Source organism: Phytophthora infestans, genomic scaffold (assembly GCF_000142945.1).
Source record: "Phytophthora infestans T30-4 supercont1.3 genomic scaffold, whole genome shotgun sequence".
Classification (NCBI taxonomy): Eukaryota; Oomycota; class Peronosporomycetes; order Peronosporales; family Peronosporaceae; genus Phytophthora; species Phytophthora infestans.
Genome location: NW_003303756.1, coordinates 4793160 through 4818221, shown reverse-complemented (window position 1 = coordinate 4818221; position 25062 = coordinate 4793160). Strand labels below are relative to the sequence as shown.

Below are 25062 nucleotides of genomic sequence, written 5' to 3'. Positions count from 1 at the left end.
AAACCGCCGCACGAGCGTCTTTTTTTGTTTGCCGACGCATGCGTCAGAGACGTAGGGTTACGCCCACATGCCAATCAAAATTTGCATGCGGCCGCACGAGCCCGGTTGAGAATGTGCCGAAGTGTGCGAACCTTTTCCGCGGAATGAAACCTGTAAAAATTATACACATTGGTAGGAAAATAAGACCTACTCACTTGAATTTTGTATTGAATCGATACCCACTGCGCAAACTTGAATATTCTGTGCGGTAAAGCAAACCTTTCAAAGCCCTCACTTACAAAAATCAAGTCAGAACTCTTGGTATGTTGTTTGAGTGCGTTGAAAATTAAAAAACAAATTAATGTTATTTTTAATTTCTATTTTAAATAAAACTAATGCAATAATCGTCATAAAATTCTGTAAGAATTTGTTGACTCGAATGGCCAGCCTTGCTGGGAGTAAACGTCCCGCAGAGGTCGCACTGGCGGCCGATGGCTCCGAGCCAGGTGCACTCAACCACCATACTCTTTATACGCATGTTAGCGATACTTATCTCTCTACATTTCGATGTTAATAAATTGCAGAGCGCAAACTGACTAAAACGCAGCGTCGACGCGAGCGCAAGCAGGTTCATCAATGATCCCTTCCTTTCCTCAAACCAAGCGAACTGTTCTCACCCGTCTCAATTTGCTATCCGTAGACGCCGGCGGAGAAGCTTGAGTACCAGTACCGTATTCAAGTGCAGAAATGCGCCCAGGAGAACGATGCCACTCGTGCGCTGGAAGTGTACGAACAGATGAAGCGCGAGGGTGTAAACGTGGCCCCGTACATCTACAGCGTGGTCATCAATGTGTGTAGCAAGGCTGACGACCCAGCGGCGTTTAAGAACGGAGCCTACAACGTGTACCAGGACATGAAGCAGGCCAGCGCCGCCTCCAAGCAGAAGAAGAAATCGGACTCGAGCGAACCCATGTATAGCGCCATGATCAAGCTCTGCAGCAAGGCACAGGACTTTGACACGTGCGAAATAATCATTACCGAGATGGAGGTCGCAAAAGTGGATCCTAAACTGCGCACGTTCAGTCCCCTGCTGCAAGCGCTCAGTGACGCAGGCAACTTGGACAAGTGCATCGGGGTGCACGAGAAGCTGCTCTCACATGAATTGGAACTCACAGAGGACGACTATGTGGCGTTGCTACGTGCGAGCGTGAAGGCTGGCAGCGGCGAGCGGTTCTACGCGTTCCTGGACAGCTTCATTGATGAGATCTGGCAACCCAGTCTGTCGACGTGGGACGTGCTAAAGGAATGGTTCAACAGGTGCGTTGTTGCTTATGATGAGCTTTGGCTGCTTGGCTGCCGATGTGGTAGCTATGGTGGTTTAACATCATCGTGTCTGATATGGTCTCGTTGCAGCGAGGCAGCTCGGATGAACGGCCGCACGTGGAAAATTACTGAGGGCTCTGTGAGCAGAGAAGGCGTGTGCTTCGTGACAGGTGACCAGTTGCAGTCAGTGGAGCTGTCAGCGAAGTCGACGGCCGAGTTGCTGGCGAAGGTGAGTTGAAATTGCTGGGCAGCGATGCCATGTGCGCCGTTTGCGACTGATATCTGACGCCTTTTGATCCGTTCGGCGAGTCAGATCGAGAACCTCGTGCGCACGGACGAGAAGCGCATGACGCAATGGGACGAGTTTAAGCAGTGGCTGGAGGAGTTTGGGCCTTATGATGTGGTCATCGATGCCGCCAACGTGGGCTATTGCAACCAGAATTTCGAGGGGTGCGTATCATTGACGTAACACTCGTGTGTTTGTAACACCTTGCACGACCTTTTCGTGCGCTGTGCAAGACCTTGACCGACTAACTTGATGGGGGCATTTGGTCCGAATGACTGTCTTGCAGTGGTGGCTTCAACTACGCTCAGATTGAGCTCATGGTGCAGCACTACGAGGCGCAGGACAAGAAGGTGTTGGTCGTGCTACACGAACGCCGCACCTCCGACGAGGAAGTGCCGGCCGAGCATCGCGCGCAGATTGCGGAGTGGCAAGCGAGCCACAAGATGTTTAACTGCCAGTACGGCAACAATGACGACTGGTACTGGCTCTATGCTGCGGTAAAACTCGGTGGCCGCACACTTTTGATCTCCAACGACGAGATGCGCGATCACCACTTCCAAATGATCCACAACCGAGCTTTCCGCCGCTGGAAGGAGCGCCACCAGGTTCATTATCAAGTGTACGGCAGTCGTGTGACGGTCGACGAGCCGCTTCCGTACTCGGCACGACCGCAACGCGTCGGTGACAACTGGCACTTTCCTGCCGCAGACACAGCGGCCGACGATAGCACCACCGAGACGGCGCCTGCACAAGTCGCAGATCGCAAATGGCTGTGTGTTGAGCTGGCACCAGCAATTTAGAAACATGGTAGAAATAGATTTCATCGTGGCCGTTCTTTGAAAAGACAGTGTACCCACCCTTCAACGCTTTAATGAGGTGGCTACCGGGCACAATGCAATTTCGAGGCTAAAATAACTCGGTCCTCGGCTCTCACAGTATGCCACCAACCCCGCCCTCCAACTGATAGCAGCGCGAGCCGCACTGGACTACGAAACACTTTCATGACCACGCAGTGTGGCTACGTTTGTCCTCATTTGGCTAGATCTGGCGGCTTTTTAAATAGAGCGAAAGGTCGTCAAATACAATGCTTGCAGCCATCTGTGCATCGTATCGTGACCGAGCGGAACAGTGTAAATCCAAATATACAGACGGAAGCGTAATAAATACCGGTAATCTTCAAATACAACTTGTTTTAGTGACAGGTCTCACTGTACTGTAAGCTGATATTTGTTTGGGGGATTATATATAAGCGCTCTGTCGACACTAATGTAGCCATGACATCATTGCAATATGGCTCGCTTACACAACCAGGGTGTCGGCTAATGAACATACAACTTTATTTTTGAGCTTCTAGCGAGAAGTATCGGAAATTATTTAAAACGCTCAATAATAAGAAGGGTTTTCACGGCGGATAAAGGTGCTAAATTGGTGCTTAGACGGGCCCATGTAATTTAGTATCAGCACGTTTGCAAACTCCGTTTTCCTAGTATTTCTAAGATCTAGAATGGGGTATCGATTGTTGGGACGGAAAATGAGTACTGGACATGGTTTTTCCTGAAAGCAATTAATATAATGGCTTGGAGGTGCCAAAGCAAATAATGTGACTTTACAGCAGAGTAGAGTGATGCCTTACAATGTACATGTACTTATTTACAAGAAGAGATTCACATTCAGTTTGAGACAACACTTTAGCTCGTACTTTGCCCCTTTTCATAGCTCGTGACGTTTCTAATACCTACAATCACCAAGTCAATCTCTGCCTCTCCTCGCGCACAGAGATGATACAGTAATCGTGTTTCTATTCGATACAAACACCAAGCCAAAAATCCGATTCGCGCGCAGACTGCCTCTCTCGGAGGGAGCAGCAGACAGGCCATAGTTTTCCCTTGATTGGGGACTCGGCATACTGGGTCCAAGTGTTACTGCGTGAGTAAGGCGTGGGCTACAGAAGCGAAAGGGGGAGCTTTTTTTCGCTTCCTGCATTTCCAGTCCAGACTGCCCGAATCCGGAGGCGTGCTCACCCTTGCTCTCTCGCCATCACCGCAGTGCACGCCTCGCCGGCGAGTCGAGAAGCAAAGCAAGGTAGCAGGCCTTACCACCGAGATACAGCAGCCTACAAACACTCGCAGGCCGCCTCCGCCGGACCATGGGAAACTCGTGTACACGCAACAGCGAGGTAAACAAGCTTTAACGCTAGGGAGAGAGGGAGGGCGACTTGAAAGTGCAGACTAACCTGTTGCCATTCTTTTTTGTGTCTCCAACCGACCAGTCGCAAGTCGTCTTGAGTGAACACGGTGTAATTCTGCAAAGGTGAGCTCTTGCCTAGCGTCCCTGTCGCTTGATCACTCGGCACTAATACCAAGCTTCCTATTCCCAGCCGACGCATTGACCGCGATCGAGAACACGAACGTGGCCGATGGTCTGCTCCCAATGTGGAGAGCGTGGATCTCGACACGTTACTAGAGGCGCCTTCCCCTCCCGCCAACAAGGACAAGGCGGCACGTCGTCGTCGCAAGAAGTGCGTATTTTTCAGCGTTGCCTCTGGTTCGACCTCATTTCTAACGCTATCACTTACTCAATCACTGTAACTCCCCAGGCGCCAGTCTTTATCCGAGCGCTTCCATGCGCCTCGCCGTCACGCCGCCAGCGCAACTCGCCCGCCACGCGCGCCGTCGTTCGATGAGCCCAATCCGCTTAACAGGTCGCGCGTTCATCGCAGTCGCACAGAGACCGGCCGCCGCCCCATGCCGATGCCCGAGGAAGACCCAACGCCCATTTACCACTCGTATGAGGACCCTGGATACCTGGCTGGAGACCCCATTGAACTGCAGCCTTTCGACGCCGACTGTATCCTGGGCAGTCCCATTAACTCTCCGTCCGTAATCCACGCGCGATGGGGGGAACCTGTGGACGACCCGGACGAGGAGAGTTTGTGTACTGAGTTTCAGCCCAATCCTTTCAAATTGGGCTTTTGTATCAACTGCATGAAGCAACACGACGTCAAAGACGACGGAGAAGTCGTGGCCATGAAGGAATACAAACGAATTGCGCGCCCCACCATTTCCAAGACGGCCGCCAACGCTCTGGACAACCCCAGCGCCATCCCTATCCCCAGGAGCTCCATCACAATGATGGCCGAGTCAGGACGAGAGAGCGACATTGATCTGGCCCAACTTTTGGCCCAGAGGAGAGATGTGCTCATGAAACTGGACCAGTTGGAAGTGCAAAAGGCCAAACTGAAGAGACACCAAAGTGCCGGGACCAGGGGACGCAGAGCTGGTACGCTCAAGTCGGGAGGTGCTCGAGATCTCTCTATCGGGGCTAACTGTATTTCTATTGACATTTTTATTGCTGCAGACCGCCACACGACCATCAATTTCGGAGACAACCCGCGCAGTAACTTGCGGCGAATGAGCTCACGGCCGCCTGGATCGGGTCCCATTATCACCCGTGGAACGTCCACGAGCTTGGCGCCACAGCCGGCGTCTTCCCACAATTTTGGGGCGTCCAAGAGTGTGAGCATGGGCTCGCGTCTGTACGACGACGAGGAGCCTGCGCAGAACGTGTGGCTATAGACTGCGTGAAAAGAGGTGGCTTTTGTAAACACATACACACACACACACAAGTCTCTGGAATCTACCAAACTCATCTACCTACGACGCGGATGGAAGCTGGAGCCCCCTTTTGTACCAGTAATTGGGTGTTGCGTGACAAATGCGTGCGATTGACGAGTGCAGTCAACAAGGAAGTGGACCCCCGAAATGAATGAGGACAAGAAACAAGCGAGCAACCGAGCGGAGTAAAAGAGCTCGGAACCTCCGAGAGGAAGGAGAGAAAACAGTTTTTTTGCAGCCTGATTGAGGCGAGTTAATATTGTAATATGAGCACCCCCGTAGTAGTATTATCCCATCGCCGATACACGTGTGTGTCCCTTGGGTTGTTTGTAGATTATAGAGCCGCTTTGCGACAATGAGAGCTTACCATCCGCTCAACGACGTCGATGGCGACGAGGATAAGACTGTCGAGATGACGGAAGGTTCGTCTGCTATAGTACTCCCCACTGTGTGACGTTGTTCGTTGTTGCTCGCAGCCTTCGTTCCGGGTTGTTGATCGCGTTGTGGCTTTTCGTCAGCGGAGAAGGAGCTGCTGACGCTGCTTAAGTCTCGTGGTGTGCCCAGTATCTGTGAATCTATTAGCCGAGAGATTAACTACGCGTGGGCTGTGCTCTCGGGCTTCAAGACCTTGGCCAACGTGGGCAATTTCTACTTCGCGTGTGGCAGTCAAGCCTTTGGATATAATCCAGGCTTCGACTTCATCGGTGCCAACGGCATGCAACTCGCAGTCTTTGCATTGCACAAATTTGTTCACAATGAGCACGTGCTAGTCCCAGTGCTTGACTGTATCGACATCTACTCGAAGTTGCATGGTGAGGTTTACAAAAAATATGATATTTAAGTACTTTATTCGCTTGACTATCATTATATAACACTGTACGATTGCTGGGTGTGGTATACTTTTAGTGGATGGTGCTCTGGAGTTCCTCGCAGCGGACGACGCCATAGAGATTTTGATGAAATGTGTGCGTTTCCATGACAACAAACACAATGTCATTACTTCAGCCTGTCGAGCGCTCGGTAGTTTGGTGATGAACGGTAGGAAACGCTGAGTCAAGCGTGAAAAAAAAAATGTTTTTATCTGAGCTGTTTTCTTTTTCATAGATCTCGTGAAGGAATCGGTGTCATCGCCAGATCTGGTACAGGAGCTGCTGGGGCTGATAAGGCGATACGACCACAGTCTGCAGATTTGTCGAGCTGTACTGATACCCCTGGGATTTCTAGTCACAAACGGTGTGTGCAATGTCCTGCTCTTGACGCTTTTAACTCTGACGACCTAATTCTGTAGCACCGATCACTGCGACTTTCATCGATAACAACGGCATCGCGCTCACGGTGGCAGCAATGAAGCGATACGTGAAAGACACAGAGCTCGTGTGGCATGCGGTTGGAACACTAAACGGGCTCCACGAAAAAAGTTTGTAGCAATGCTCTGCTTACTTTACAGCTCACTCGCTCGTACTGACACTCCCAGTGCAGCTCTGGATATTCGGTGTATCTACGGTATCTTCAACTTCACGGGCATTCCCCGTCTTGTTGAGGCTGTGGCGTCTCATCTTGACACGGAGGAGGTCACGGTCGAAGGGTTCCAGCTCCTGTCTCGACTTGCGGCTCTCCCAGAAGCCTATCGCACCATCAACGAGTGTAAAGTATTGGATCTCGCTTACGTAGCTCTCTTCGCCTACTCAGGAGCAGCTCATCGCCACACTCGTCTCGCTATCAAGAGTACGCTACACAGTTTCCAGAAATGTGCTTTATTCGACCCTCGCGAGTTAGCTCGACGTGAACGAGCAAGTCGCACGGACATCGCATTGTACGCTTTGCTTTTGTTCTGCTTCATGCTCAACTCATCCTTCGCACTCTACGGTCAACACTCGAATGATCTCGTCTCTGCTATAAGGCGTGCCATCGTGGATACACCCTGGAATGGCGGATTGCCACTTGATACAACAACCAAGACACTACGCGACGTGAATGCCATTGCAGACGTCTGGAGTTTCTTACAGGGACCAGCACAGAATGCACTTTTCCAAGATACGTGGTACAATGGGGACAGCTTCGCGGATGATGTGGATTCCCAGATTGGAATTGTGGATCGAACCAATGTGCTTCTCGGTGGAGTGGAGCTACGACTTCTTCGAGTTGACCCCACACTGTGCCACTTTGGTTTCCCAGACCAAGGAAATGACAAGAAGTGGTGTCACCCGTACTATTCCAAAAGTGCAGAGCGCAGATCCCCAGTCTCGCGCCTACCTTTCTTTGAAGACACTTGGAGCTCTTCTAGCAACGAGTATGAAAGCTACCGCGGCACCCTTGCGACATACCCGGGAAGTGGCTACCGGCGGTTCCTGCCACGACTTGGGGCAAATGTTATGACTGACTGTGACTCACGCTGTGAACTTGCCAATCTTCGTCGTGGTCGATGGCTGGACGAATCGAGTCGCGCGTTGTTTGTGCGGTTCAATCTGTACAATGCACCGCTGGACTTGCACTGTGTGGTCCAAATCTTGTTCGAGTTTGGCGTGGCAACTTCAGGATCCGATGAAGGAGGCGGCGGTGAAGTCGTGGCTTCTGCTAAAGTTACACCGCTCCACTTGAGTCAGTACTCTGGATTCTTCGTGGTTCATCCGCGGTTCCTTACGGAGTTGGGGATTTTGCTGGGCGTCCTGTGGTTTGCCCACAAGCAACTGGATAAACTGTGGCAGTACCGACTCTTCTACTTTGTGATCCCCAGCCACGTCGCGGATTTTTGTATTGTCATGCTGTGGACTGCGATCCTCGTTTTTCGTCTGCAATCGGTGGCTCAAGCAGCTTTTCCGATGCTAAGGACGATCGCTGAAACGTCCGATAGCTCGTACGCGGATCTTGGAGTGAGCGTGCACTACTTGCGAACAGAACGTCATCTTACGGCAGCCTGTGCAGTGCTAATGTGGTGGCGGATTGTTCGTCTTGCAAAGAGTGTCAAGGCACTCGAGAGTACAGTTGATAAACTGGAACGTGCACAAGCATTATTGCAGAGTTTCGCGGTGCTACTTGTAGTATACGTGCTGGGATTCGCACACGCGGGGGTACTTCTCTTTCCGTCTGCACGCTCGAGCTTTCGGAGCTACTCAGCTGGCATGTACGATGTTCATTTCTTGATTTCGCTCTTTCCTTCTTCATGTCGAAGCACTGTTTGCGATCTCCCTTTGCAGCGCTACAATGGCCACATCTCTAGCGACGAGGTGGCACTCGATGGCAATGTTTGGTTGTGTAGACCACCAACTTTTCCGCTTGCTATTCCAGTTCTCCACGTCCTTCGTCGTCCTGGTATAAAGTTGCTCTTTACCACGCGTTAAGTGTCTTGAATTTATCGCTGAGAACGTATTCTGTTTACAGAATAGTGTGGTGGCAATTCTACGCGAGCGATTTGACTCCTCTCGAGTGAGAGCGAGGGCTCCTGCAATTGATGGATTAGCCATGTTAGAGCTTGCCAAACACCGGCTCGAGTCGCATGGCATGCGAGTAGAAGAAACCTCGTTCGCCAAGGTACACGTCGTTTAGTTTTTCTCCTACGCATCTAAGCTGATGATTATTCTCCCGCAGAAACTTCGAGCTGCGGCAACAAAAGGAATCAACAAGTTGAAACAAGCAACACGAGACATTTTTACTGTATCGGACGAAGCTGAAAAGCTGTCGGACTTGAAGAAAGCGTGGGGGCTTGAGCAAGGCCATGTACAGTCCGTGGATGAAGATGCCGAGATGAGCGTATCAAGGGATGAAGCCTCAAGGTACAGATGGTGTTTGCTGGTCGTGTGAAGAGTAACTGGTTGTACTGTAAGCTGTGGAGGAAGATTTAATAATCGCCGTAATGTTGTGTTTGCTCTTCTTCACTCAGACTGGTCGAACGTGCCGAAGAGTTGGAGCAGAAACTTGATCGACAAATTCTTTTTTTCTCCTCGAGACTTGACGACATGCTTTCACGACTCAGCAACTTCCAAGCGTATCTGGGACAAGAACTGGGCACCGACGAACGAGTTGGAGAAGACTCCCGAGACGTGACACAGAGCAAAAAGGAGGAGAAACACACGCCAGAGCTCGAGATGAGAGCTGCAAATCTTCCCGATGACGACAACTCAGTCCAGACTGCTGCTGCGCTCCCAGGAGCGATCATCGACCCTAGCGACGACGAAGAAGAAGAAAAGTAAAAACTGGTCCATGCTAAAGTAGTAAATCCTGCTATTCTTCTTCAAACCTGCTATAACTCGCTGACTTATAACAGACGCTTGAACTCAGCGATAGCGCGTTGGATACCGGCCTCTTCCGTCTCCAGCGCGACCTTCTTGGCGGCGTCAGCTTCACGCACGTTCTCGGGCACCTTCGTCTCATAATCCTCATGCCCCATCTTCTTCTCCAAACTCGCCAAGGACGGCGCAATCTTCGTCAATTTCTTCTCCAGCTTGGCAATTTCGTTGGCAAAGTCCACCAGACCAGCGAGTAGCACGAAGATCTGCACCTTATCATTGACACTGTGCATCGCGCAGCCCTGCGGTGCCTCCTCGTCCACGATGCACTTGGAGTCACCAGCCTTGGCCAGCGTACTGAAGTCGTCCAGCTGCTTCTCCACCACAGTCTTCACGTCATTGTCACTGCACTTGATGAAGAACTGGGGACGCACATTATTAGCCAGTCCGTACTCAGCACGCACGGAGCGGGCCGCGTGGATCACTTCTTTGACCAGTTCCATCTTGGCCTCCACCTCCGGGTTCGTCCAGTTGTCCATCGGGAGCGGGTACGGGGCGATCGTGATACTGGCGGTCGAGCGCTTGCCAGGCAGACGCTGCCACAGTTCCTCCGTCACAAACGGCATGCTCGGGTGCAGCAGACGCAGACCGAACTCCAGACACACGTACAGAGTCTGTTGCGCCGTCAGCTTGGCCTCTGCATCTTCTCCATTGATCACAGGCTTGGTCAGCTCTAGGTACACGTCACAAAGATCATATAGCCAGAAGTTGTACAGCGCATTGGTGAGCTCGCCAAACTCGTAGGCAGCGAACGAGTCGTTGCAGACCTTGATGGCGTGGTTCAGACGGCTCAGAATGTAGCAGTCGCGAGAACTCACCACGGCGTTGGCCAGCACCGTGTCAGCCACATTCTCAGCAGCCGAGAAGCCTCCTTCGAGGTTGGACATGGCGAAGCGCACGGCGTTCCACAGCTTGTTACAAAAGTTACGGTAGCCCACAAGGCGTCCGATGTCCAGGTTGATATCGCGACCCTGCTGCGTGTACGCTAGGAGACCGAAACGAAGCGCGTCAGCTCCGCACTCTGGGATTCCCTGAGGGAAGTCGAGTTTCTGTCCCTTCTTGGCCTTCTCCACCTCCTTCGCTGGCAAGTTGCCGCTCTCGAGCTTCTTGAACAGATCCTCCAGCGTACAGCCGGCAATAATCTCCAGCGGGTCCACCACGTTACCCAGACTCTTGGACATCTTGCGGCCGTACTTGTCACGCACCATCGAGTGCAAGTAGATGGTTTTGAAGGGCAGTTTACCCGTCAGTTTCTGACCCATGAACACCATACGCGCCACCCAGAAGAACAAAATGTCGTAGCCCGTCTCCAGCAGGTCCGTCGGGAAGAAGTTCTCGAAGTCGTCAGTCTTGTTGGGCCAGCCAAACACAGCGAAGGGGAACAGACCAGCACTCACCCACGTGTCCAGTACATCTTCATCCTGTTCCAGCTCGATCTTGTCCTCGGAAACGTCGAGCTTAGTCGCCGCCTTCTTACGCGCGTCTTCCTCCGAGATACCAGCGAACCAGCGGCCACCAGCATCCTCTGCGTTCTTGTCAACGAACGCCTCGTCCTTCACGCGAGCAAAGTACGCAGGGATCCGGTGACCCCACCACAGCTGACGAGAGATGCACCAATCGCGGATGTTCTCGAGCCAGCGGAACCACGTCTTCTCGTGCGACTCGGGCACGATCTTGAGCTCCTTGTTCGTCACAGCAGCCATCGCGTCCTTGGCCATCTGGTCGCAGTTGACGAACCACTGAGGCTTGACGAGCGGCTCAATGATGTCACCCGAACGGGAGCAAATACCGAGCCGCATCTTGTTGTCCTGCTTGCCATGGTACAGTCCCTTGGCCTCCAGCGCCTTCTCGACGGCGATACGGGCGTCATAGCGCATCATACCGGCGAATTCACCGCCATTCTCGTTGATAGCACCATCATCCGTCAAAACGTTGATAAACTCGAGATTGTTGCGCTTGCCACACTCGTAATCGTTCGGGTCGTGGGCAGGCGTGATCTTCACCGCTCCCGTACCGAAACTCATGTCCACCAGCACTGGATCCAGTACGATGGGGATCCGACGGCCGTTGAACGGGTGGATCACGTGCTTTCCGTGCAGATGCTTGTATCGCGCGTCCTCTGGGTGGACAGCCACGCCCGAATCACCCAACATGGTCTCCAGACGAGTCGTCGCGACGAACACCTGCTCGTCCGAGCCTTCCACTTTGTATCCGAACGATGTCAGCACTCCGAACTCGTATTTACGCTCCGGATTGTGGCCAGGAACAGCCAATTTCGTGCGCTTCTCAATGTCGATGTAGTCCACTTCAATCTCGGACAAAGCCGTCTTCAGCTTGCAGCTCCAGTTGATCATCCGCGTGGCTCGGTAGATCAGACCTTCCTCCCACAACTGGCAGAAGGCGTGACGCACAGCGCGACTGCAATTGTCGTCCATACTGAAGTATTGACGCTCCCAATCCACGGAGCAACCGACGCTGCGGAACTGGTGGTGGATGCGGCTCTCGTACTGGTTCTTCCAGTCCCACACGCGCTCCAGGAACTTCTCGCGGCCCAGATGGTGGCGGCTCTTGCCTTCTTCCTTCAGCAGTCGCTTCTCCACGACCGATTGAGTGGCGATACCGGCGTGGTCCGTGCCAGGGACCCACAAAGTGGCGTGTCCAAGCATGCGGTGCCAGCGAGTCAGCGCGTCTTGGATGGCTACAGTGAGTGCGTGGCCCAGATGCAACGAGCCCGTGACGTTGGGCGGAGGGATGACCATGACGAAGCGCTCGTCAGGCTTCGCTTTGGAGATCTTGTCGTCCGAGCACGAGAAGAAGCCGGCAGCCTCCCACCAGTCCTGCCACGCAGCCTCGACGGCCACGGGGTTGTAGGCAGCCAACATGGGCTCAGTCATGTCCTTCTTGTCGCCCTTGGGCGTGCGGTTCACGAAAGCGGGGGCCTTAGGGGCCTCTTTCTCCTCTTTCTTTTTCTTCTTGTCGCTCTTGGGAGCCCAACGGTTGGGATCTTTCTCCTTTTTTACAGCGCCGCCGTTCTTCTCGGCCCGAAGAGCCTTCTTCATGGCGTTCTTGCTCATCTTAACGGGGGCCGGAGGGGCCGCAGCGTCGGGCGTGGGGGCAGAGTCAGCCATGTTTGCAGAACTCGAAGGATGCGGAAATGGCTGGCAAAGATGCGGGACAGGGGAGACTTGCAAAATCTATACGGATATCTATTTTAAACGCTAAGTGTGTGTGGGGATGCTAGATGTGATATATTATATCTCGTAAAAACGATATTGATTTAGCTAGCGAAAATAAAGGATTTGGAGTGTTAACGAGCAACCACAGGAATGCTCAATTGGAAATCGCGTGAAGAGCGCTGTTAAAAAAACAGTAGCGGCTAATGTAGCCCTCCCTAACGCTACATGTGGCACTGTGCCTGCGTTGTGGTTACAGTACGTACACTAGTCGCACATGTAAATTTGCTTTTGACCATCCTAAATACAGCGATACTTTACCACTAGATACAGTCGGTCTCATACTGTGCTGCAATTACGGGTGTTGGGTGTTCCTTCATATACTGTCTAGCGAATAATAGCAAGTGTCGTCAGCATCGTCCGGAGACTTGGCAATCAACTTGTCTTTAGCTACTGTAATCATCGGAACCTCGCTCGCATCACTAACGCCAAACCAGCGCTTTCCCAAATGAAAAATAGTGAGCTGTAGCAATCAGCAACAGTTTTTAGATCCGGTCGTCGATGGCCAACCAAAGTCGTACGAGGTGACACTTCGTGTAACTATGTTACCGTCATGGCATCCGTCCTTCCAATCTTTGACACGGGTTAAGTGCGACATCATCCGTTCACTCTAATTAGTCATAGTCATGGCATGACTAATTATGGTTTTTAGGTTGGAGCATAGATTTTTGGAAATTAAGCTGCCCGTTTTGAAAGGAAAATTCCATCATTTGAGTCCACCACACAAGCCAAGCAGCGAGTGTTGTGCCAAGCAGCATAGATGGTTCTTCCTCTCTTCATCATCGGCACGGTGGGCACAGGTGCAGCCACGGGCTACGGCATGTACCAACTCGGTACGGCATTGGCGCTGCCTTCTTCGGTGAGCGAGGCCCCGCGCAAGAGCGCGAGCAGCCTCGCAACGGGCGGTATCACAGCCGTCGCAGCGTACTCTGTTCAAGGGCGAGTTCTCAATCGCTATCTATCACATTTGCTCACGTACGAGGTCCCAAAGAACGTGACAAAGTGGAGTTTCCGTGATTTTTTTAGCATCGCGGGGCCACTTATTGCACCGCGTGTGGCCATGTTCTCGACTTCAGTAGCGCTCATGGGCTTTGTGTCGACTAAGATGGATCTATCTAGGGATCAAAAGTAAATCAAACAATCTGGCTTAGATAGTTGATGATCCTTTGTGTAGGAGCTTAATCGAATAAAAGTGGCGTGTTTCCTTACGATGAGGGTTAAGTTATCCAGCTCATAATACTACCGGTACGTTCCAGTAGTAGTGAACTATTTCGGGTGTGTGTTCCATAATTTTAACGCATTTCAAATGAACGGCCCTATTAAATCATCATTTCGAATCGATAATTCGAGGCTTGCTACTCCAAAAAGGTGGGAATGCGACTTCATCAGGTAAAAACAGTTTTTTTACCAAGTGGTCGGCCATCCAAATAATACAAAAACATTTAAAATTTTAACACCTGTTTAAAATGATCTGACTGGAGATTTGTAAAGGAGACAACTTGTCATACGCGTTAAGGGTCCAGTGTGGACGCTGCGTTGATGTTGACAAAGAACTAAATAAACAAACTATTGCTACAACCGCGCAAGGTAGGTCGGTCCGGGTAGGACAAAAGTCTCGATACGCGCGAAAGAAAGCCACGCGAACTTAGCGCCGGTACGTCGGATAGCCCGGGTGCCGTGACACTTCTAGCTGAGCAGCCTCTGCGCTCGGTGACCTCTAAACGTGCTCGCGCGCCGTCGTCCACTGTTTGGTGAAGGGCACAGGTTTTTATGAACGAGCTCTGCCGATCCAAACTCGGCGGAGCCTCGGAAGTGCTCTGACTTGGTTAATCGGAACCCAGTGGAAGCGAGCCACTCGTCTGTCCCGGCAGGGCCGAACCGCGAGGTGACCACCCTCTGCGAAGGCCATACAAGCGCCGACCTAACTCGGCGATTTGTTGTGGTTTGTGTAAGGAATCCACATCTGACGGTATTTGTGTGCTCTACTTCACCACATATGTCTCGTCCAAAGTCGCGACGGCCTCTTCCGTCGACTCAGCGTCTGTATCCGTTTCGATTTGAGCACTCGGTACTGGGTCCATCTCATTCACCGCCTGGTTTTTCATCTCTGGACCAACTGCCGAGTCTTTGTTCGCGATATTGGAAGCGTTGGTGGCCGACATACTGAGTTGGTGACTTCTGTTCTTTGACTCGGGTGACCGTTGTCTTGGCAGTCCGGCATTTGCTCCAGTCTCGAAACGAACACTCGGTGCCGTGTTCATCACCTTAAGTGCAACGTCTGCATCCTCTGGACCAACCACCGATGATTTGTTCGCAAATTTGGCGGCACGCAAGGCCGAGCTCACACTCCCGCTGGAACATCTCGCGGTCTCTGCAGCCTTCATAAGCCAGCACATACCAATTATGGTACTTCTTGGAGTCCAAACGCACATAGCCGTCCCCTCGCCCAGCTGGTATCCACATAGCAATCGAGTCGTGTACTGGTAGGTACATGTGGTGTAGTGATTTCTCCGTGGTTGCGGATTATCACCCGTCGACAAAGACGTGACACCGCCCAAGTTGTTCAAGCGACGAACCCTCGGTCGGGTGATGTACGGAGACGCCAAGGTGCAAGGGACTCGACGGCGTCACCTCCGAGTTTTCAAAAAGTATCGGATACGGCCCTATGTCACTGAATCCAGGCTGTCCTTATTATTAATAATGGACTGGCCGGATTCGCATTCAGCGGACCATCTACGGTACGAACCCTCAGCGGCGGTTGGGATGAGTTCGCGGAATACTCAGCGACCTTTGGAAGACACGTTCACCGTCTGGGACAGGGCGCGGACCGTTAAAGATGCTCATGCGACAGTGCAGACGACGCTTGGCATGCAAGAAGATCCATAACGGATCATTGTTCATTTGATATTTGTATACTTGATTAGGACTTCTTATTAGGAATAGACCCGAAAGGGTAAGCTTAAATACAGAACAGAATTTCCACTCAAGCACACAGAGCGACGTCCGGCTTCAAGGTAAGCGTCAGGTCAAGCTTGTTTGAGTGTGTTAGGCCTGTCGGTGAACTCGAAGCTCTGTAGCGAGGGTTCATCCGGCAAGGCCAAGAGACTTTGTGTATTGGCCGATTATTATCGGGAGGTTTTACGTGACGGCTTATTGTTGCCTATTTGCACGACTGGGAGTGCTTGAATTGCCTCCCTTTTATTTCTTCCAGCCGAGTGTTGAACACTCGGTGATCTCGTAAAAGGCTTACCCGTGCCTGGTACCCTTCCGCTGTTGGGACCACGAGGATTCAAAACACCTGCTAGCTTTGCTCGTGCTAGTAGCGTGTTCTTATTTTACTGGTTGGCCTATATAAGTAGCTTACAAGGTCCAGTTTGTCCCGGTGCAAGGGCAGAACTGGGGTCTTCAGGTCCGCCCGAACGATCGTTTACTATCCTAGTAGACGTATTGTTGTGGGAACATCCTAACTACATCTGTAGCTAGAGTTCACGTGGGATTTCCAACACCACAACTGGTGCCGCGACCCGGGAACAGATTGTGACCATTGTGAACTGTTTGTATGGCCTTCCAGTTTACGAGCTACCAAGAGAAGAAGAACAAGAAAAAGACAAGAAACATGGCGAAAGGACAACCGACGGTACCAGCCTGCCAAGTCTGGCGGGGCTCGCAACGAGAGTTCAAGCCCGGCTGCGCGCTTTGCAGCCGCCACCGAGCTTTCAGTGAGCTTCGACGACGAAGCGGACATCGGTCCTGACGCCCACGATTATGAAGATTACGAAGATAAGACGCCGGCTCCAGAGCCAGGCGCAGCGACGCCGGAGACGGCCACGCTATCATCGGGACTGAGCGGGGCGACCAAGTCCCTTTCGAGGAACCTCGCCGACGAGCTCGATGATGTTGCGGGACCGGAACCGGCCTATGATGATTATGACGATGGGATCGAGGGTTCTAAACCTTCAGTGGCGAGTGTAAAGCATTCAGCACTGCTGAAGGCACCTCGCCCACCTATCAACGGTGATACACCAGCCGCCAAGCGCGTTTTCGACCGCGTACAAGCGCTGATGCAGAATGATGAGTGGATGCAGCTGTTCAAGCCCATCCCCAAGAAAAAGGCCGACTGGCCTGCGCTTGCGCAGGAACTTCAATACCCAGTCAACTCGGTTTCGACTAGTCAAGTTGCCGAGGATTCAGTCTCGCTACTGTTGTCGCTGGGGTTCGAGAACGAGACGTACCCATCGACGATGTCGCTCCAGGATTGGAGTCCACATGAAGCCGGAGCTGCTCTCCAGAAATGGAAGAAGAAGCTTCGGAAGGCGTTTGGCGCCGTTGGCATCAATGCCGGAAAGCAGCCTGTGAGTCGACCGATGATTCAAGATGAAGATCCGTCTAAGATTCCACTGCCGCCGACGCCCCAACGACTCGTTCGTACTCCTCCGACCAAGCGTGGAGCTGAGCGTGGTGCCTTTGGCACTACCGAAGCTTCACCGTACTTTCAAGACTCACACATGGTTACGCCACGTTCGGAGAGCCGTATGCTACGTATTTACGCAAGTAACGAGGATTCGTTTGGTCGCCGAGGCGGTGCGCGAGCTCCCAAAGGTGGTGCCGGACGTCGTCAAGTCGACAGCGATGGTTCGTCCAGTGACGATGACATTTTGGTGCGTACATTCGACGAGGAAGATCCTCAACTCGAGTTGATGCGCCAGATGAATGAGCTAGCGACGCTGAACGACGTGGACCCAACACCGAGGATTGAAATGGCTTCGCACCGACCGCTGGATCGCATCACGCCGTTCTCAGGCTCTCGCAACAAGAGCGAGAACTGTATGCAGTGGCTCCGTGGGTTCGTCTATGAAATGACTGGAACCCGCACAGATGCCGATAAATGGTGCATTCCATTTGAGCTAAGTCTCCGGGACGGAGCCATTCATTGGTTCCGTCAACTTCCGAAGAAGACGAAGCGCAAGTGGAAGCTGCTGAGCGATGCGTTCATCCGCTACTACTGCTCGCAGCTCACGCAGACGGCACTGTCGCGTTACTACTCCGCCAAGCGGGAACGAAATGAACATCTGTGCGACTACATAAACAGGCTGAACGGCTACGCTCGGACCGCCCGTCTACACTTTGAGAAGAGTGGTCGCGACGCGAAAGAACACGTACAGCAGTTCCTGGCAACATGCGACGATGACAAACTAGCGGAGAGTCTCTACCACGCTCGAGTCGCCGACATTCACGAGCTCGAAGAGATCGTCGAAGATGTTCTCAAGGGCAAGGAGAGAATGGCCAAGCGTGACAGTGAGTACCGATACTCTAAGAGTCGTGATACGCGACGCGACGATGGGTACGCCCGCAACAACCGGCGTGATGACCGTCGTCGCGATGACAACCGCAACAAACCAAGAGTGACACTCATTGAAGCTACGGTGGACGACCTACTAGCTGAATTAGAAGGTCGTGAAGCTGCTCAAGGAGGCAACGAGTATTCAAACGAAGATCCGAACGCTTACGACAATTTCCAAGATGAGTACAACGACTTTCAGCCCAATAATACGGATGGCGATTTCTCATTGGATGAAAACGACCGATACCTCGCTGCTGCTAACGAAAACGAGCGCCGTGCAGCTGCTGAAGGCACCTACGCACGTTCGGACAACCGTCAACCGCGTGGAAACACGCCTGATCGCGAGAATGGCTTCAATCAAGATCGCCGAAGTAGTGACCGTGGGTTTAATCAGGACCAACGCGGTCGACGTGACTTCAACCGCGACAACCGACGCCCACAGTACGGACCATGCGCGGTGTGCGGTGGCATGAGTCACTCCGCCCACTACTGTAACAAGCGATGCAAGTTCTGCAAGCAGCTCCACGATGCTGGACAATGCGAACGTTTCCGCAACTTCCAAGACCTTGCCAAATTCGTGCGCACTAAAGGCACGAAGGAGGAACTCCCGCCAGAGCTCAAGGCCGTCGTTCAAGAACGTCATTTAAACTAGGCAGCCCGCCAACTACAACTGGGTTGGTCCCTATCGGGCTGCCACAGTTAACCGAGCCTTCAATGGAAGCAGAGTGTATCTTTGCTTTCATGGGGCAGAGTGAATGGCCTGATAATTACGTAACAAGTGTGAACGCGACGGAAAATGAAAAGGAGAGGAGTAGAATCCTCGGTGGAGGTGTTGGAGAGAGAGTGGAGTGTGCTGATGCTGATGAGGGCACCAGCGAGGATTCGATCGGCTTGGTTTCGAGTGCAGCGCGAGACGAGCCCAAGGGTCACTCCAAGATGATGAAGTTGAACCCTGGCGAGAGACAGGGGTGGTGGTCGGCCAAGAAATTCGACCGACGGATCAGAATGAGAGCTCTGGTGCAAGGCGCTGTGAACGACCAGCGAACGAGGATTCTCCTCGACACGGGAGCGAACGTTAGTGTGATCACTGACGCCTTTGCTAAGAAGTTGCGACTCCGAGATGTACCTGATCACGGACGCCGCATTGACATTCAAGGAATCAACGAAGGCAAGGTGTCTACGACGCGACGAGCGTGCGTCAAGATTACGCTTGGATGGGAGATGGTGTACGAGTTCGAGATGTGGGTAATGGCGCATAGTGCAGGCGTCGACGTAGTACTCGGGACCGACTTTATGATCCCAGCTGGGATCCGGTTGGACCTGTTCCACGGCGCGGCGCAATTACCGCACGAAGTCCAAATCCCGCTGATAAAGACCAAGAACATGATCGACAGCGAAGAATACGGCTCCCATGTTAACGCCGGGCCACCCGAGCAATTGGACATTCAAGCGCACGAGTGGCGAGAATATCGACTAGCGAAGCGTCAAGTCGGGCTGGAAGAACACGTACTGTGGGTTCGTCGAGCGAACAAGCTAATCCCGTCAGTGACGAGGTTTCGACGTGGACGGCCTCAGAGCATTCGATTGACCAACGTGTCTGATCGAACTGTGTACCTACCAGCACACGACTCGATCGCGATGTGGATTCCAGATGGGGATTAGCCACGAGGTGACGGCTATGTGCGTCTGGAGTCCAAGAAGTACCAAGACTGGCAAGTGTTGGCCTACGAAGGTTGTAGAGACCGCGAGCTCTTTCAGCGTAAATGCGAAATCTACGAACAATGGCTTGCAACTCAGCCTTCAGCAGTTGATCGACCATACTACCCAGAACCCGGTGGGGTGCTAGCACGACCTCTAGAAGACTCGCTAGTGGATTCTAGTGATCGTCTGACATGTGCAGAGCGCTGGGCACTGATCCTGGAAGAACGTGAACGAGTGGAAGCCTGTCTGGCGTCTGGGGTGACAGCCGGGGATTCGGCCGACGGTCAGCCTTCCGCAGAACCTTTGGACACGTGCACGACAACCCATGGCGGAAGCAATAACGCGAACGAAGCCTCGGTAGTGCGTACACACGAACTACTGAGACCGGTGAACGTGGTACATACGCCAACGAGTGTTAGTGTCCAGTCAGGGGTGACCACGGAAGCGACAAGCAACGGCACTGGATTGAATGGAGTCACCCGTTTTGACGAAGCTGTCCCGGCCTTGTGTGTCACCAAATCTGCGAACGAGCCACCGGTGGTTGATCCAGAGGATACAGGCATCGCGCAGAAGGTGTTGAGTACGGCACCGAGTATTCATTGCAATATTGGTGCGAATTCCGAAATGTCAAGACAGCGGCAGAACGAGGAGCGGAACAAAAGTCAACAACCCAATATGTCGGCGGCCCACGCATTCAATATTGCGAACGACGACTCGGCAGGTGGCCCAGAGATGGGAAACCAGGATGGGAAGGAGATGGACCAAGTACCGACTGTTGAAATCAAAGCGGATGCCAATGTTGAGTCAAGGGAAGAATCCGTAGCGGCGTTGGACGGAACATACATCTCGGTTGCTCGAATGTTAACAACCGAGGGAAATGAAGCAACGGAGGATACGAGAAATGATTTCTACGAACACCAAGCTAACAACATTGGCTTGGACGACTACGCGAAGGAGCTGGCATTCCTGCCGGACCTGACCGAAGAGATCAACACGACAATTGACTACACTGCGCCTAATGTTGCTGATCCTGAGCTGTCGACTGAACGCCGAGAACGTCTAGTCGCAACGCTAAAGAACCACGAGCACATCCTGATTGCTAGTGGTAGCGCACTGCCGCCGCCAGCCTACGGAGCGGTATGCGATATCGACACACAGGGGCACGCCCCAATTAAACAGCGTGCCCGGCGTGTGCCGCTGCGATTTCTCGGCAAGCTGTACGAGCTGCTGCGCGCTTTATTGCGTGCAGGACTGATTGTCTTTTCAGACAGTCCATGGGCATCGCCGATCGTGATTGTGATGAAAAAGAACGGACTGGACATCCGGCTCTGCATTGATTACAAGATGGTGAATGCTATCACCGCGATCATGGAGTATGCAATGCCGCTAGTCGACGACCTGTTAACAGATCTCGAGCGCTACCTATGGTTCTGCTCGCTGGATGCAGCAAGCGGCTTCTGGGCGGTCATGATGACCTTGCGAGCGCGTAAAGTGCCAGCGTTCGTCTGCGCACTAGGACATTTTGAGTGGTTACGCATGCCCTTTGGGTTAAAGAACGCGCCGATGATCTACCAGCGTATGATTGACAACGCACTATGGGGGTTCGTTCAACCTAAAGGAGGTTGGTTTGAATACTCGGAGAGGATGCGTTTAGCTGAAGAACAGGCCAAGGAACGTCGTGGGCCAAGCGCCGAGGGTTCGTTTCAAACGAAGTTCGCGGCAGACCGCGAAGCACCGGTAGAGACCGACCCTGTACTACAACTCGTCAACAGCCCCGTCGCTGACATGTTTACGAACGGGGAGCCAGACGAATCATCGCTGGTACCTGTATTTGGTCGACGGTCGTTTGTGGATGACATTTGCTTCGGTGGCGAGGATTTCGACAGCTGCCTAGCGACGCTGGACCGATTGCTAGCAAGATTTGCACAGTGTCGGATCAGCATTAGCTTCACCAAGAGCATCTTTTGCCAGCCCAAGGTGGACTTTCTGTCGCATAAAATTTCGCCAGAAGGTATCAGAGCTGACCCCAAGAAGCTTGCGGCCATCACCGAGCTTTCGTTTCCAACGAGCAAGAAGGGCATGCAGTCGTTTCTTGGAGCGGTTAATTACTACAGCCGCTTCATTCAAGACTTCGCGGTCTACGGTGCGGCGCTGTACCAGCTCAAGGATGAAGACTTTGTCGTTGAAGGTGGCCCTTCTGTGGCACGTCGTTCCTTCAAAAAATTGAAGACGAGTGTATCACATTCACCCATCCTCAGGCACTTCGATCGGTCGAAAGAAGTTCACGTCATGCTCTTTGCGAATGAATGGGCGTTGAGCCCTACGCTAATGCAAGAACATGAAGGCAAGTTACACCCCGTACGGTTCCTCGGTCGGGTGCTCAAGGAGGCCGAGATGAACTACCATCCTGCTGAGAAGGAAGTTTTGGCGTTACTTCTGCTGTTGAAGATCTGTTACGTCCAGCTGGCAGGAAAGACGCTACATGTCTATACACGATTCTCGACGTTAGAGTGGGTGCATAAGTCGAAGTCTCTCTTCGGACGCGCGGTCCAGTTCGCAGTGCTGCTATCGCAGTGGCACCTTAAGGTGCAGCGCGTGAAGGAGAAGGATGTCGCCTTTGCGCAGCTACTGCAGTCAAGCATCACGAGCTTCGTTGACCTGGAGGACTCGCTCGCGCCGGTGGCACCTCCAAACAAGGGTTCCCCGACTGTTCGAATGGACCCCGCGTTGCTGTACGCCAGGCTTTCCCGTAATTACAGCGGATTCGTCATGTCTTTTGACGGATCAGCGAAGACAGAGAAGTACGGTGGCTACGGGAGTTGTTCATGGGTGCTGTGGAGCCTTCCTGAGTGGAAGGTAGTGATTGCTGCAAACGCTTACCTCTCGGCCACCACGGTGAATGAAGCAGAGTACACAGGTATGATAAACGGTGTCAAGGCTGCTATTGCGCACGGTGCCGAGGATTTAGTCATCGTTGGGGACTCAAGGCTCGCGATTCAACAATCACTCGGGGTGATCGCATGCAGGAAGACAACTTTGCTAGCGCTGCTGAATACTCACAAGGAACTCACGGCCAAGCTTCGATCAGATAAATATCTTCACGCTGTACGAGAATACAACGCGGCCGCGGATTCGTTAGCCACTGAAGCACTGGAATCAAAGGTCAGTCGGGTAATCTTGGCTGAAACTCGCAAGTCGGAATTGGCATCGCTGAACCGCATCCAGGAAATGATCTACGAGCCGGATGAAGACTCGGTAGATGTTTCGTCGCAAGGAGCAGAGCGTCAAGTACATGTACTGTCAGGCAGCGAGTCTTCAAAGTGGAAAACTTTCGAAAATTTCGTGGTTGATTACAGCTCACCAAAGTTCGATTATGGTAATATAGCAGTGATGACTCGGCGACAGACGAAAGCCAAGAAACGCGTCAGGTTTGCAGATGAACACTCGGAGGATGTCTCAAAATCTCAAGAAGAGCATGAAGAACGACGAGAGACGTCCACCGAAGATTCAATCGCCCAGGATGTGCCAGACCATCTTCACAAGACTGTACCAGCGGCATTTCCCGATGCGGAAGATGTTGACCCGGTAGCGATACAGCGGGAGCGACGCAGACGGATACTAGTGGCACAAGACGAGGAACAGAAGTGGTTTAACATCAAGAAGGTGCTTCAGGGCCACGCACAAGAGCTGAGTTACAAAGAAGCTCGAGATGCCTGGAAGTATGCTGACCGGTTCGTGTTATCAGAAGACGGCGTGCTTCACTATCTTGGATTGAATCGTCGGTACGACCACGGTTGGCAAGAGGAGACCAAGCTGCGGCTTGTGGTACCAACAACGATGATTCAAGAGGTCCTGCAAAACTATCACGACTCGCTGGAAGGAGGACATCAAGGTGTGGTGAGAACGTTCCACCGCGTTAAGTCCGATTATTATTGGATCGGCTTGTACGCAGACGTGGAGAAGCACGTGAAGTCCTGTCCAGATTGCAGCTCGAGTAAAAGCCGTCCACAGTTTCGTGGATACTCACCTGGCAACGTACTAGCCGAACGACCTTTCCAGATCGTCTCGATGGATTTTGTGATCCCACTACCGAAATCTCGCAGGGGCAACACGGCGTTGCTCCTATTTCAGTGCTCGTTCACGGGATTCATTATTGCCAAGGCTATGTCAGATACGACTGCACTGAGTGTTGCCCAAGTGTTCGAAGAAATGTTGTTCCCGACTGTTTCGAAGCCCCAATATTATTAAGGCCCGTCCGCGACCCACGCTTCCATGAGCGAGGTTTACCAAGCATTTGCAGGAGATGATGCAGTCAAGATCAGGAGCGACTTTTGAGCTATCGGCCACAGGCTTATTGGACAGCAGGAACGCTCGGTGAAGTCGGTGATGGGATCCGTACGGGTGTACGCGGAAGACCCCTCTACAGCAAGATTGAGGACGAAATCGCGGAGAAGCTAGTATTTTGCTATTAATACTTCTCAAGACACTACGAGGAAGGAAACGCCGTTCTACCTCGATCATGGTTGGGATGCGCAGTCGACGTTGCGGTCAATGTCGTCATCACTCAAACGAGGACTCGGCAAGCAGTCTGACGCACTGGCGTGGCGGCGCGAGATCAATCGACAACATGAGGTCACCCTCACTATGGCCAAAGATTATCAGGCTGTAGAAAAGGAGCGAAGGGCTAAAAAGCATAATGAGGCCCTGAGTCGACTGGAAAAAGCTGCTGTACCTCAACCAAGTGGAAACAAACACTCGACAAACCCTCCAGAAGCTTCGGAAGAGATGGAAGATCCTGCAAGAGCTCCACCGAGATCTCTTTTCGAGATTGGGAGCCGGGCGTGGCTGTACATGGAACGCGTCAAACCGGGCTTGACGAAGAAATTAGCTCACCGATGGCATGGACCTTTTCGGATCAAGCGCAAGGTGGAAGAGTTTGCGTACGAGCTGGAACTGCCTGATCGAAGTGGGTATCGCTTTTACCCAGTAGTGCATGTGTCAAGACTTAAGGCTGTCAACGAATTCAACAGTCGACCGAACACTCGGTTGGTACTTGACGCGACTAATGAAGCAAGACTCGACTTCGATGAGGAACTACTGCCTGAGGACAGCTGGGAACCAGACCAAGTTGCCGGTGAATATGAAGTCGAGGCCATCCTCGACGACAGAACACCACTAACGACGAGCACGGAGCGTGCTGTACGCGAGTTCAAAGTCAAGTGGGTTGGCTATGAAGATACAACTTGGGAACCATCATCAAACTTGTCATGTGGAGGTCTGCTGTACGACTATTTGCGAGCCA

The 25062-nt window shown here is 52.4% G+C and overlaps 5 protein-coding genes across 5 annotated transcripts; 4 read left to right on the top strand and 1 right to left on the bottom strand.

Annotated features, from left to right (window-relative positions):
• Nucleotides 1–418: 418 nt before the first annotated feature.
• On the top strand, nucleotides 419–2388 carry PITG_02924 (uncharacterized protein; the record flags this gene model as incomplete). The annotated part of the gene is made up of 6 exons (XM_002907736.1): nucleotides 419–485; nucleotides 564–607; nucleotides 680–1296; nucleotides 1393–1531; nucleotides 1616–1752; nucleotides 1875–2388. 6 exons carry the CDS (start codon nucleotides 419–421, stop codon nucleotides 2386–2388), a joined length of 1518 nt encoding a protein of 505 aa, XP_002907782.1.
• Nucleotides 2389–3434: 1046 nt separating this feature from the next.
• PITG_02923 (uncharacterized protein) lies at nucleotides 3435–5492 on the top strand (the record flags this gene model as incomplete). The annotated part of the gene is made up of 5 exons (XM_002907735.1): nucleotides 3435–3764; nucleotides 3858–3898; nucleotides 3966–4106; nucleotides 4185–4867; nucleotides 4946–5492. 5 exons carry the CDS (start codon nucleotides 3735–3737, stop codon nucleotides 5161–5163), a joined length of 1113 nt encoding a protein of 370 aa, XP_002907781.1.
• Nucleotides 5493–5557: 65 nt separating this feature from the next.
• Nucleotides 5558–8887, top strand: PITG_02922 (Polycystin Cation Channel (PCC) Family; the record flags this gene model as incomplete). Its single annotated transcript, XM_002907734.1, has 10 exons — nucleotides 5558–5638; nucleotides 5750–6014; nucleotides 6109–6240; nucleotides 6307–6435; nucleotides 6491–6619; nucleotides 6682–7343; nucleotides 7398–8323; nucleotides 8397–8511; nucleotides 8581–8730; nucleotides 8834–8887. 10 exons carry the CDS (start codon nucleotides 5558–5560, stop codon nucleotides 8885–8887), a joined length of 2643 nt encoding a protein of 880 aa, XP_002907780.1.
• A 516-nt stretch (nucleotides 8888–9403) lies between these two features.
• Nucleotides 9404–12613, bottom strand: PITG_02921 (valyl-tRNA synthetase; the record flags this gene model as incomplete). The annotated part of the gene is made up of 1 exon (XM_002907733.1): nucleotides 9404–12613. One exon carries the CDS (start codon nucleotides 12611–12613, stop codon nucleotides 9455–9457), a length of 3159 nt encoding a protein of 1052 aa, XP_002907779.1.
• An 851-nt stretch (nucleotides 12614–13464) lies between these two features.
• Nucleotides 13465–13930, top strand: PITG_02920 (uncharacterized protein; the record flags this gene model as incomplete). The annotated part of the gene is made up of 1 exon (XM_002907732.1): nucleotides 13465–13930. One exon carries the CDS (start codon nucleotides 13479–13481, stop codon nucleotides 13848–13850), a length of 372 nt encoding a protein of 123 aa, XP_002907778.1.
• Between the last annotated feature and the right edge of the window lie 11132 nt (nucleotides 13931–25062).